The sequence below is a fragment of the Lissotriton helveticus genome, chromosome 3_1 (genome assembly GCF_964261635.1).
Source record: "Lissotriton helveticus chromosome 3_1, aLisHel1.1, whole genome shotgun sequence".
NCBI lineage: Eukaryota > Metazoa > Chordata > Amphibia > Caudata > Salamandridae > Lissotriton > Lissotriton helveticus.
Genome location: NC_136061.1, coordinates 270,913,328 through 270,926,555, shown reverse-complemented (window position 1 = coordinate 270,926,555; position 13,228 = coordinate 270,913,328). Strand labels below are relative to the sequence as shown.

Here is a 13,228-nt window from a genome sequence, read left to right as displayed (position 1 = left end):
ATTACTTGGATTGGTTTTATTGGCTGCAAACTTGTTTAGTAATATAAGAAACCCTGAAGTATTCAAGAGTTTTCAGAGCTTGATCTGCTTACGCTTCAACTTTTACATTACCCGCATTGCTAGATTGACCTTAAACCTGCATGCTACTTTTAGCGATTATAACTATCAACAGAGTGACATCTTACCACATGTTTAAAGTAAATATTTTGTGATAATGACTATTATTAACATGGCAATTATTACATTTAAGAAATATAAGTTTGATTATAAATATTGGTAACTTTTTGACATAGGTCTGTTTTATATATGGCAATGTGCTGACCCATTGATAAAGACAATAGGCCTAGTGCTTTTTATATTTTGACCCTTTGACAAAGACAATAGATCTGACTTACTTAAAATGACACCTATTATACTGTTACATGACATAGTCAGCCATGTGTGGTGGCAGAGGAGATAGCCTCCTATGGGGGTTGAGTGTCCAATCCCTTACCATGCATTCGATGGACATCCTACTTTATCTTACAAAAACCAAAGAAATTCACTGAAAAAAGTTTAAAGTGTTAATAGAGTTAGGAATTGTAATAATATCTTATTTTACAATTAAAAAGCCATAGCAATTCACTGAAAAAAACAAAGGTTGAAGAGATGTTATTGTAGGGTGAAAATGTCAGTTAGAACATGCTATTTCAATATGAACAAAACACCAGTTAAAGGTATCTCAAGTAACTATAACTCGTGCCCTCGCCATGCACTGTTAATTACCTCACATAATACATCACTCATGACATTCTATGAAATCATTGATAACGTCACTGTACCATCTGATATGACATCATTGTTGACAACACTGTACATGGCCATGGTTCTGAGTTACACAAGTTATAGTTACTTGAAACCTTTGCAATAAAATGTAACTAGATACTGTTACATGATTCCATGTCATACATAAAATTAACAGTATTAAGGTGGTTTTGTTTGTTTAAAACGGTATGTTTTATCTGAAATTTTCACTTAACTAAAACGCCCCTTTAACCTCTTATTAAGTGAAATTTTACTTTTTTAGATGAACAATTCATCTATAATCATAATTGCCTATCTGCACGTTGCACTTTAGAAAGGTGGGAGCGTTTTAGACCATGTCTTAGGATCTGCTGAAACCAGAAATTACCGGAAGCGGCAGCACCCAAAGTCAGCGGTCTAGTGGCTAATGCTCAAAACAGGCAGCATAAAAACTGGGCCGCAGCCGCGTCGAAGGTGTGTCAAAGGCAACCCTGCATCTCCAAGCCCAGATCTACACAGTAGGCTCTGCTACTTAAAGAGAAACTTATAGAACTAGCAGATTGACTTCCAAGTAACAGAATACAGTGCACAAAAGCCTCTCCAGGAAACACGATGGGTCCGTTTTCATGTCCCTACTGCAAATGGTGTAGCCATTTACCCATAAACTGGTCCCAGAGTACAATTGTTCAGAACCGCCCCCATCTGAAATGCATTTATGTCAATGCTGGATCAGTCCCTAAGCACTTCCCTGAAATATGGGACATGCTAGCTGAAACAAAGTCCGACCTAGCCTTTATCAAGGAGACCTGGCTAGATGATAAAAACTCTCCAGACATCACCATTGCTCTACCAATTGGCTACAAATTATTGAAACAGGACAGAACGGGCCGGAAGGGAGGTGGGGTAGCCTTACTTTTTAAAGACTGCTTCACAGGCCTCCCTCAAACAGTGGTTCAGTTGGGGAAGCACAAAATCCTAGTGTTCCAAATATTAAACGGTGCCCATATTATACTCGGGGGAGCAATTATTTATAACTCCCCTGGTTACAGACCGGATTTTAGTGCTCAGCTTCTCACTCAGCTGTTCCCCTCATGCCTAAAACACAAGACCTACATATTAATAGGAGACTTCAATGTTCACTTTGAAGATGTTAACAACCCCGCGGCCAAACACCTAGACCATGACATGTAGATTCTGCAATTAAAACAGCGGATTAGGGAACCCACACATATTGCTGGGCATACCCTGGATCTCGTGTTTTCCAATATAGAATCCACCAACATATTAGAAGTAAGGCCTCTATCGTGGCCAGATCACTTCAACTGCAGCGCTAAAAAGAGCCTGGAGGCTAGTAACCCCTAACATATTTGAGCGCCATTTCTCCTTAAGTGCCCCAAATGCCCTGAAGCCCCATTCGTACAAATAAGCAAAGAAAACCTCCAAGGGGAAATCTCCAATACACTGGACCAATGTGCCCCTCGATTAGGGAACAAACCCCAAGGAAGAACAACATCCGAGAAATGGTACTCAACAGAGAAAGTGCAAAACTTTAGTGCACAGGTGGAGACTATACAGACAAGACATAGACAGACAGACAGTCATATAAGACGGAAATGAGAATCTACAATAATATTTCCAAAGGAGGGGAACCGAGGGCCAATTAATGTATTTATAATTGCTACTGCTGTCTTAGTTGTTTAACGTCTTGTGCATGATCACAGTCACATGAGTGTGAAACATGCGTGTATCACGCCTTTGAATTGGAGTGGTGCACCATCAGTGTTATATTATAGACTGTTGTATTATGACACACTCATTTTTATGAATCTTTCTTGTTGCAGGCTATGCTGTAGATCTACAGGTACCACTTTTTAGGGTGCTCTATGGGTGGTCATGACTATCTTTCAGTAAATTCAGACCACCACCAAAAAGTGTAAGTAGATCTAACTCCGGTCCTGAGGAATTGCCGTATGATTGACAATAGGCAAAAAACATGTTGACTTAAATCACAAGCGCATAATCCTGCAACCTTAGAGCTGGTGTGAGCGCCTCTTCATTTTTAATCAGGTTAGTGGCTACATTTCATTAAAGTTGTTTTGAGAGGACCGCTATTTCACGTTTTAATCTCACACCCTTTCACTGACTACTTGCACTACACCCTACTGCAAAAGGAAAAAATATCTCCGCCAAGAAGGCCCCATCTTGGGTGCTGATCGGGTATTGCAGCGCCAACCCAATAAGGAGCAGACGCGATGATGAAGCAAGACACCTAGCTGGCTGGGTGTGTGAGGGTCTTTTTCCGAAATGAGGTAAGTGTTTTTTCTCCTGTTTTGATTAAGCACCCCAATGTGTTCTCTCAACATATGCAATTACGTGCAACACACTATAGGAACAGCATACTACTTTGGGTTAATCTACAATAATGCCATAAAAAATGCCAAAAAGTCCTATTTTGCAAAGCGTGAGAACAACAATAGGAACTCACCTAAATAACTCAACAAAATAGTTAAGGAGCTATGCAATCCATTCAGCCTGTTTCAAGTCTTGTCCCCCTCATTAGAGGGTTGTGAGGCAATTAGCAGATTTTTTGACGATAAAATCGCTGCCATTTACTCTTTGTTCAGAGATCAACACTTACCAGGTGACACAGATTGGGAAGCTTTAGAACCTCACCCTGATGCCCTGTCCTACTTCGGTAACTTCGACCCCTTCACAGAGGAGCAGGTTGCAAAAGCAATGGCTGATGTAAAATCAGGGTCCCTATTAGACCCATGTCCTCATTTTATTTTTTCACGGATAATACCAACTATATGCCCCTATGTTACCCACATATTCAACCAATCCTTACATACTGCAGTATTTCCAGAGATCAGGAAAAAGCCACAGTGGTTCCCCTATTAAAAGAAAGTGGGCACAGATATACAAAACCTGGCAAATTATCAACCAATATCTCAGCTCCCATACCTATCCAAAGTTATGGAGAAGTTGGTAAACAAACAATTAACCAACTATCCTGAGACTAATGAGCTCCTGGACCCTACTCAAACCAGCTTTAAAGCCATTAATAGTACTGAAATCACCCTCCTGGCAGTGCTAGACAACATCAGTTCTGTGGTTGACCAGGGTAGAGCCGCTGCCTTGATCCTGTTGGACTTGTCAGTGGCTTTAGACACTGTCTCACACGACCTCCTGTTGAAAACCCTCCATGTAAAAGGTATACACTCTAAAGCCCTTCAGTGGCTTTGCTCCTTTTTAAGTAATAGAACACAGACCATACAACTGGGCACTTTTTCATCAAACCCTAATCCCATTAAGTATGGTGTTCCACAGGGAGCTTCCCTGAGCCCTACCGCTTTAATGTTTACGTGTCCTCACTGGCTAAGATTAGCAAAAAATGTGGCATCAGTATCTACTCTTATGCAGATGATATGCAACTTATGATTGCTCTTGATGGGCACAAAGACACGAGGATCAGACTAACCAGCTGCCTTTCGGAAATAGCCTGGATGTCCAACCACTGTCTGAAACTGAATGCAAACAAGTTGATGATTCTACTTTTTGGAGGAGCACATTTAGTCTGGAAGCAACCTGGTGGCCCTCAGCACTGGATAATGCACCTGCCCCCAAACAGGTTGCAAAAAACCTGGGCATACTTGTCGATAGTGCACTCACCATGCAGGACCATGTACGTGCACTTTGTGGGAAAAGCTTTGCAACACTAAAGTTGCTAAAAAGACTCTTTCATTGGATTCCCAAAGAGTGTAGGAGATCCATCGTCCAAGCCTTGCTCATAAGCAGATTGGACTGCGGAAATGCACTTTTTCGTGGGCATGGCGGACTACCTCTTCACTCGACTGCAGTTGGTCCAGAATGCGCCCGCCAAGCTGGTGTGCAACAAGAGCAAGTACAGCTCAGCATCAGAATGCATGAGGATGCTCCATTGGCTCCCTGTGCGACAAAGGGCCTAATTTAAACTGCTAAACCATGCGCACAAAGTCCTACACCATCTTGGCCCCAGAATTCTTCATGACCGAGTTGAATTCTATGCACCCACACGGAACTTGAGGTCACGCCACCAGGGACGGGCGAAAACTAAACTTGTGAAGACGACTAGGGCAGGGGGTCGTTCTTTTTCACACCTAGCAGCCACCCACTGGAATGAACTTCCATTAGAACTTTGGCTTACCAACGACTACCTGGCATTCAGGAAAAAATGAAAAACACATTGGTTTCCTAATCTCTGACTAGCAAACTAGAGACCCATTCCCAGAAACCCTCCCTCACTTAAGATGTGCTCTCCTTAGCGCCGTGATATCCCTATGGATGAATGTTGCGCTGTATAAATAATTAAATAAATAAATGTAAAGTAAGATATTATTTACATACACACACAAAACCTAGACTGTGTACCAAATATTCAAAAGAAAATTGGGGAGCGTATCAGTCAGTCTACCTAGTGGATATCATATGCACAACATGCATGTCCACAAAAAATAAATGAGTTCTATTGTATTTCAAAAACATTCCAAACCAGAAACATCACACATTCCCGCTGGCTGCTAATGCGACAAAGGACCAGGCGGTGGCTAATCCGCAATTGTCCCATCAAATAACGATGGATTTCCAGGAAACTATTCGATTTTTTTCCCTTTCTGCAAACGAGGCGAAAACGGTGCGGCAGGAGGACACTAAACTGAAAAATGAAAGCGCGACTGGCATTTAATATTTAATCTGGAGCCACAGAGGTTGGGCTTGCTGGAGCTCGGGGTGGCTTCTGTAGTGCAGAAAGCAAAGCCAGGGGAGGGAAGGAGGAGAAAAGGAGCCTGAAGAGAGGGAGTGCTGAGAGGAAATCACAGTTTCAGCAAGGCTGGCGAGCGGAGCGGAGAGGGAGGGCGGTGCTGCGACTGCTGGCTCCGGCTGAGGCGAGGGAATCCATTCACTCCGGCGCTCGTGAGGGATCTTTTCTCCGCCGTGCCCCGGCTCGCGCACGGTCCTCCACCCTCGCATCCCCGGACCCGCCATGGAGCGCTGGAAGGGCAGAGTGGCGCTGGTGACCGGCGCCTCGGTCGGCATTGGAGCCGCGGTGGCCCGGCTCCTCGTCCAGCACGGCATGAAGGTGGTGGGCTGCGCCCGCAGCGTGGACAAAATAGAGGTAAATCATCATCACGCTTCGCACTTGCAAACCTCCCGTCTCATCACGGGGGTCGTCTCCCCGTGCTTACGTTTTCGAGGAAATGGGGGACGCGGGAGGCCACCTGTCTCCGAACAAAGTGAAAGCGCGCTCGGCTTCACTTTTCCCCGTCGCGGCGCTTTTACCACATTTTCCTTTCAAAGGTGCGCACGGATTGTCTGTCAGAGTTCGCTGACCTTTGCTGTTGAGGTTCACTTGATTTTTCTTGTTCTCCTATCTAGGGATCAAAGGGGCTCGGAGAGCCTTGCACCCTGTGCCACGATTGATCAATATGATTTTTTTTATGTGTCGGGATTCACGCAGGCTTTTCCTGTGCGAGTCACATGTTTTTTTTTCTCAAAGGATTTTCTCGGTAGGGTTCACCGCCTCTCGCTGTCAGGGTTCAAAGCAGTTTCTTGCCAGGTTCGCACAAACACAAAGAGCCGATCAGCTCCATTATGCATCCACTCCGCCCCCTTTTATTTCTTTTTTTCTAATATAAAAACCAGTGTTTTAGTTGATCCGCGAAGGGAAGTTTATTTGAGATGCCCTCATTAGAGTCGTGTATATACATATTTTTAGTCAGTATCGGGCTAAGCTGAGAGAAAAGGAGCCCCCGTAAAACTGAAGGGGTGGGCATCCGGGCTTCAGACGAGGAAGGGCGCACCTGAGCCCGCGGGCACAGCCACGTTTGGTGCTCCCTGTTGGCACCAGGCGTCGCTTATGTTCCCTTCTGTGCCCTCCACTGTGCTCTTGGGATGACAGTTTAGCTTCTTCCCTGAGGGGCTTAGCTGTTTAATTATTTCGATAATTGCTAAACGTTAAAACACGCATTTACGGCTAAATTGAAGCTATTGCATGCTAAACTCTGTCTAAAAAACAAACAAACAACTTAAACCATAAATATAGTGTGCATCGCTTTTTGGCAACCTTAGCTAGAGTAGCGTTGCTACCTCAAACTTTTGAGACGAGGTTTTAGAGCAGTTTTAATTGGTATTTGGTCCAGATTAGAGAAACCGAGGAGCAGGTATAAGTCATTTGTTAAGTTTCTTTGCAGTTTTATAACGCGCTTAACTGTTGCCTTAACGGCCACGAGCGTAGACTGGCGTACAAAAGGGTAATAGAACAGAGGAGGGGCAGCCCTGGCGCACCCCTATACTGACATACTGACTTTGTTGATGCAACTTATTGCATGAGTGATATCTGAAGGGTTCAGTCTGGGGGAGTTTTCTCAGATGAATGTCCAATTTTTGTATATGTTATTTCTATAGCACAAAATTAGCCAAAAGGCAGCGGAGCACTGTACATTGTCAGAGGCAGGGGTAAAGTCACCGAGGGAGTGGAAACGGAGTTGTGGCCACTTAATGCATTGTGGTGTAGAGGCCTTTAAAGAGGTGAAGTCTGAAACTCTTTCCTAAATTGGAAAAGCATTGGGGATGTTACTCCAGCCCCTTGGTGCGTAGATGGAAAAAGCCTGTTGTGTGGTGGTGTTTTTTTTAATTTTTATAAACACTTGTTAGTCCGCAGTCTGGTTGGGTCCTGGCTGAAGTGTTCCGAGAAGCATCAGAGGCAGTAAGCTTGCCTGTGTGGGTGGTGGTGGGGATGGCTTTATAACTGATGCAGCTGGTTTTGAAAATAGTTTGAGCTGGCAAGGGGAACCAACGGAGTTCCACCAGGAGGAGGATGATGTGGTTTTTCCTCTGGCAGTGAATAAGATGTGCTGCTGCATGTAGGCTGTCCTTATGGGGTATCAGTGTGAAGTCTGGGAGGCTCTGTAGTAGGATATTACCACCGTCTAGATGCAAAAGGACAAGGGCTTGAATAGCAGTTCTGAAGTTGCTTTCTGGAGGAAAGAGTTTGACTTTCTTTAGAAGAGGGATGGTACCAGGCCATCCTGGTTTTTCGTCAGTTGGTTCCTTCAGAGAGAAGTTGGTGCCCATGGTGAATTAGGTGATTTGGCATTCGGTGCGAGTGGGGATACAAAGTCATCAAGGTTCATGCCAATGATCTAGGTGGGTGCTGTATCTAGTTTATTGTTCTTCGCAAATAATAGAAATTGTGTCAGGTGGGTGCTGGGCATGTAGGTCTTAATGATGTGCATACAGTGTTGGATGTCTGCTGCAGAGGAGACTTTCAAGTAGAGCTGTGCATCATCGACATATTGGTGAATCGTGAGCCTGTTATCTGTGAGTAGAACACCAAGCAGCTCCATGTAAAGACTGAAGAGGATCGAAAATAGTATGGAACCCTGGTAAACTTCACATGTGATCGGGCCCTTGTTTTACTTGGAGGTACCCATGTGAACAAACTAGTGCATGTTGGAAAGGCAGGAGGAGAATGTACTCCAAAATCTAGTCTCTTTGGTGCCCAAAGACCTGCTTCCATGTTTTGTCATTTAAAGATTTGTTTCTGGATAAGGGGCATGCTCGTTGATTGAGGGATCCTAGCTAGAATGCAGTATGGAACCATATTCTGAGTATAGCTTTGACTGTTGTTCCGAAAGGACCTGTTGAAGGTGCAGATGATTTTCAGTGGGACCCTACAGTCAACCTGTTTTGAAACCCTGTTTCTCATGATCATGTTTCCAGAGATCGAGGCAGAGTGTGGTTGCATGATTGTGCAATCTTTGCAATATTTCTGTGAGCATGTCTAGAAGCCCTGTATTGATCACATTGCAGTAATCCATTTGTCCCATGACGAAGGCTTTTATCAGTTCCGCTTAGTGATAGGTTTGTATTAACTGAATATCTTCCTGTGCATGACCAATTGTAGGCTAACACCACTGACTACACCATTAACTCGGGGAACAAATGAAAGGTCTTTATCAAAGATTATCACTGGATCTCATACTTGGCCAGATGTGGATGGTATTAATCAAGTTTTAGGTCCATACAAAAGTAAGTTTGCCATTACCAGGTCCTTTATGTACCAGATTTTCTCTTTTAGTTCCATACAGGCACAATTATTTTCCTTCATCCAGTGGAAGAGTTATCAAGGGATTCTATGATGTTAGGCTGCTTCTTCAGAGTTGAAGTCCGCTTGGATGTGGATTTAGGTATCATCTGCTTAAGAAAGTGTACATGATGATGCTCTGCAGTGTGTACCTGTCAGAGAATGTAAATGTTAAACAGTAGCAATCAGAGGGAGGACCCCTAGGGGACACTGCAAGCCACCCTTTATCTTGAAGAATGTGTTTACCAACTGTAGGCTTGGCTTCTGTTATGAATGAAAGAACACATCCATTATAGGGCTATGTCAGATAGTCCAGCCCATTTTTTGAGTCAATATACTAGCAAAAACAACTCAGTAATTCTTTTTATGAATATTAACCCTTTCATTTTGATGGTGGTGGCATCTGTGTAGACTGGAACATGGTAGTCAATTGGGCTACCAAGCATGTGTACCTCTGCACAATTACGGACATCTCTGAAAAACGATAACACAGTTCCTCTGTAAGAAATCATTTTGGAATTATTTAGCAGCCAGACAAAAGGGGGTGCTAGTGATCGACAAGACCATCAGTCCACTAGTTACTCCAAAGATTACCAGCCCGGTGTTACCAGGTCTGCCCTTTCCTCTATATTTACCTCTGGTAATTTATAGCCATGCATCTCAAGAAAGCCTCCTACTAAAGTTTAAAAAATTGATGGGACGGATTGGAAAACTCACTGCAATGCAGTGAGCAGGATATTCAAGAGGGTACAAGGAGTAATTCCAAAATAAATTGCCTAATTATGTATCTAAAAGCATGAATGCCCCATTTAAGGACAAACAACTGCCATGTATGGAAAATCTACACATGTTGCAACAGCTACCAGTGCCTATTTTCGAATTGCTGCACTATGCACATTTGTGCAACTAGTGTCTAAATCCGTATCTTGTGAGGTTATCTAGCATGTATATTTACTTTTTTGAGACTTTTGTTACTTTATTTCCTACTACTACCCCTTATGCCGGCTGGTATGTAGGGCAGCAATGAAGGACCTCCACTTGTGTTTGTCTTGAGCAAGTGTCTGTACGGTGTCCCAGCTGTGGTTCAGGGTCTTCCTTTCTGTTTCTATAGTTTTCCTCCAGTTGTTCTTTGGCCTGGCTTTCTTCTGTGTTTCAATGGAAAGCTGTTTTTGTGTTGCCTTTTTTCTCTTAAGCTGTTGTGTCCTATCCACAAAGAAAAATACTTTTCCTTGCACTTTGTAGTTTGCACAATTTTGTACTTACTGGCAGCTCAACTTCCTCGCCATTTGTAATCCCGGTCCACCGCAAGCGCTAGGCTTGTTTGTTGTGGAGGGTACAGGGCGGTATTTGCTCACCAGGGGACCATTCTATTGGGCCAGTGGGGAGAGGCGGTGCTCGGACGGTCACCTGACCCAGAGCCCGTCCCCTACTTTAAAGGCATGTCAGACATCACGCGCAGCAGACGTGCGCTTCACTTTAACTGAAGCGCGACCTGTATGTGAGTCAAACTGTGTTTTATCGCTTTTAAAAATACTTTTCCTTGCACTTTGTAATTTGCACAATTTTGTACTTACTGGCAGCTCGACTTCCTCGCCATTTGTAACCCCGGTCCACCGCAAGCGCTAGGCTTGCTTGTTGTGGTGGGTACAGGGCGGTATTTGCTCGCCAGGGGAACATTCTATTGGGCCAGTGGGGAGAGGCGGTGCTCAGACGGTCACCTGACCCAGAGCCCGTCCCCTACTTTAAAGGCATGTCAGACATCAGGTGCAGCGGATGCGCGCAGCGGTTGTGCCGTCGTCGTGCCGAAGACGAGCCAAAGATTAGCCCGTCTGCCCGTCCGTGCCTGGCTGGGACCAGGGGCTAGGATCCCTACTCCAAAAACTCCCAACATACAGATATTCTCATCTGAACAACTGCTGGCACTACGTCCTTCTAGACCTAAAGGATGTATAACACTCGAGGCTAAACATGCAGGTAGCATTACATGCTCTAACTGTAACTTTTCGCTCCTGAATTTCCAACAATATCCCCCATCACGAAAAATTGTACTTCACATACCCCTCATACCGCTTCTATTGCTGACAAATTTTTGTTTCTAAGTCTAAATTGTCGCTCACTTCCCAAACATAAACTTGACATCTTTAATCTGATTTGGGAAGAACAGCCAGATGCTCTTTTTCTCACTGAAACATGGCTGAATGACAGCGCAGGCCCTGATATAGCTACAGCTCTCCCCACCAACTACGCCATCTTGCAGAGAGATAGAGCACTGAAATCAGGGGATGGTATTGCGATCATTTATAAAAACCACTTGAAATGTAGCTTCGACCCATTAAACATTCCTGATTGTGGGGGGCGTGGCCAAGACGGCGAGCATGGCGGACGTGGATTGAGCGAGCTCCGTCCCGCCGCCAGTGATCCTTCCTAATATCCTGCGTCGCCCCGACCTCTGTCCGCCCTAAAAGTGAGAGGCTGTCCGCGGGAGCAGGGGGAGACGGCCCGACAGCGATTTCGGGGCCCCGGAGGCGTGATCTCTGCCGCCTCCAGCAGCGCAGAGCCGAGACAGCGGTGAGGCCTACATTGAGCGCCGGAGCCGGGGCCTGGATTTGTGGGCGCCCCGCCCGGAAGTGAGGCGACGCCGGCCCGTTTGGGGTGTGGGGAGCCGCCCCGCCCGCGCGACCTGTGGGGCCGCGGCAAAGCATACCTGGCGTAGAGTGAGCGGCGTCAGAGACCCACCGGCGGTGAAACCAGCGTCCAGACTCCTACGGTGCGGTAAGGGGGAGCCGCGTGGTGTGCGGCCTGGTGGGGGAGGGGACGCTCCTGCGGAGGTGCCTGGCCCAGATCGGCGGCCGAGTCGGACCGCGGGGTTAGTGGCCCTCGGAGCGCCGGGAGACGGCAGTCATCCGATCTCTCGCTACTCCCCACCATAGCACCAACACCCCCCCCCCACCACCTTCAATTGATCCTGCACCAGCCCTCTGTGCCCTGGGCGCCGGTGGGGCATTACCCATCACTCGGCCGTCGGGCCGGACCGCGGTGGGGGCCACTGGCCAACTACGACGGCACTCTGGTGCGCCTGTGGATTGCTGACGGCCGTCTTTGCTGGGTGCCACGAGGGGGGGCCGGGGCTGCCTTCCGCGTCTTCTGTGTCGGTGGGCACAGCCACATTCAGATATCCTGACTCCACCACGGGGCCCTCCTAAAGTGGCTTGACTCTTGGTTGTGTGGTGGTGTGGGACACCTCCTGTGGTGCAGTGCGCCGAGCCTGCTTGGGGTGCTACTCATTGGACGCTACGGGATCGGTTGGGGCTGTCTCTATACCCAGCCATCCCCGGCAGGCGGGCGTGAGCCCCACGAGAACAATGACTAGAGGAAACAACAGCGGCGGCTCTTCCAAGCAGGGCCCGATGGACAAATTTGTGGGGCCGAGTGGGAGTGCGGGGGCCTCAGGAGGACAGCAGAGCTCGGTACCAGATAATGCGGCGCTAATGACAGCCATCACGCAATCTAGAGATATGCTGGATGCGAAGATCGGTGCGGTCGGAGCGGATGTTACTCTGCTTCGACAGGATTTGCGCAACGCTGTCGCCCGCATCACGGAAACTGAGACCAGGATCACGGAGGTAGAGGACGACGTAGTGATCCTCAAGAAGAAGGTAGCTGCCATGGAGGGAATCCAGAAGGGCCTGGCGCTGCGAGTGGAGGACGCGGAAGGACGGGCCAGGAGAAATAACTTGCGCTTTGTGGGCTTTCCGGAGGACTGTGAGAAGGGGAATATGGAGGCCTTCTTGACTCAGTGGCTGGAGGGGTGGCTTCCACCGGAATCCCTTTCGAGCTGCTTCATCATCGAGCGGGCCCACCGGGCCTTGATGCCGAGGCCGCCCACCGGGGCTCGCCCCCGGGCCGTGATAGCCAAACTGCTCAACTATCACGACAGGGACACCATCCTGCGTCAGGCTCGCGCCAAGGACCCCCTCATGTTTGAAAAGCACAAAATCCTGATTTTCCCGGACTACACCAGACTGGTCCAGCAGCAACGACAATCCTTCACGGCAGCGAAAGCACGCCTTCGTGAGTTGAAAATCCCGTATGCCCTGCTCTACCCGGCCCGCTTACGGGTGGTGTTTCAGTCTCGCACTCAATTCTTCAACTCTCCGGAGGATGTATTTGAATGGACGGACGAATCGGTGCGGGTTAAGGTGCACACTCCTCCGAGGAGGGGCTCGGATTCGTCATCCACATCGGAACCCAGGAAGGTGCCCCGCAGGTCACGCAGCAGGAGTAACTGGAGAGCGCGCTCCAAGAAGCGCATGCCTTCCCAGG

At 47.0% G+C, this 13,228-nt stretch overlaps 1 protein-coding gene across 2 annotated transcripts in view; it reads left to right on the top strand.

Moving 5' to 3' along the window:
* Window positions 1–5,337: 5,337 nt before the first annotated feature.
* The window catches only part of DHRS11 (dehydrogenase/reductase 11), a 554,518-nt gene continuing 546,627 nt past the window's right edge, over window positions 5,338–13,228 (top strand). Inside the window, exon 1 of one of the 2 annotated variants that reach the window (XM_078679784.1) lies at window positions 5,338–5,935. In XM_078679784.1, the coding sequence (XP_078535910.1) occupies window positions 5,804–5,935 (132 nt within the window). In that variant the 5' untranslated portion in view covers window positions 5,338–5,803. The remainder of the gene's footprint in view (window positions 5,936–13,228) is intronic. The other variant, XM_078679785.1, reaches the window with a different exon arrangement.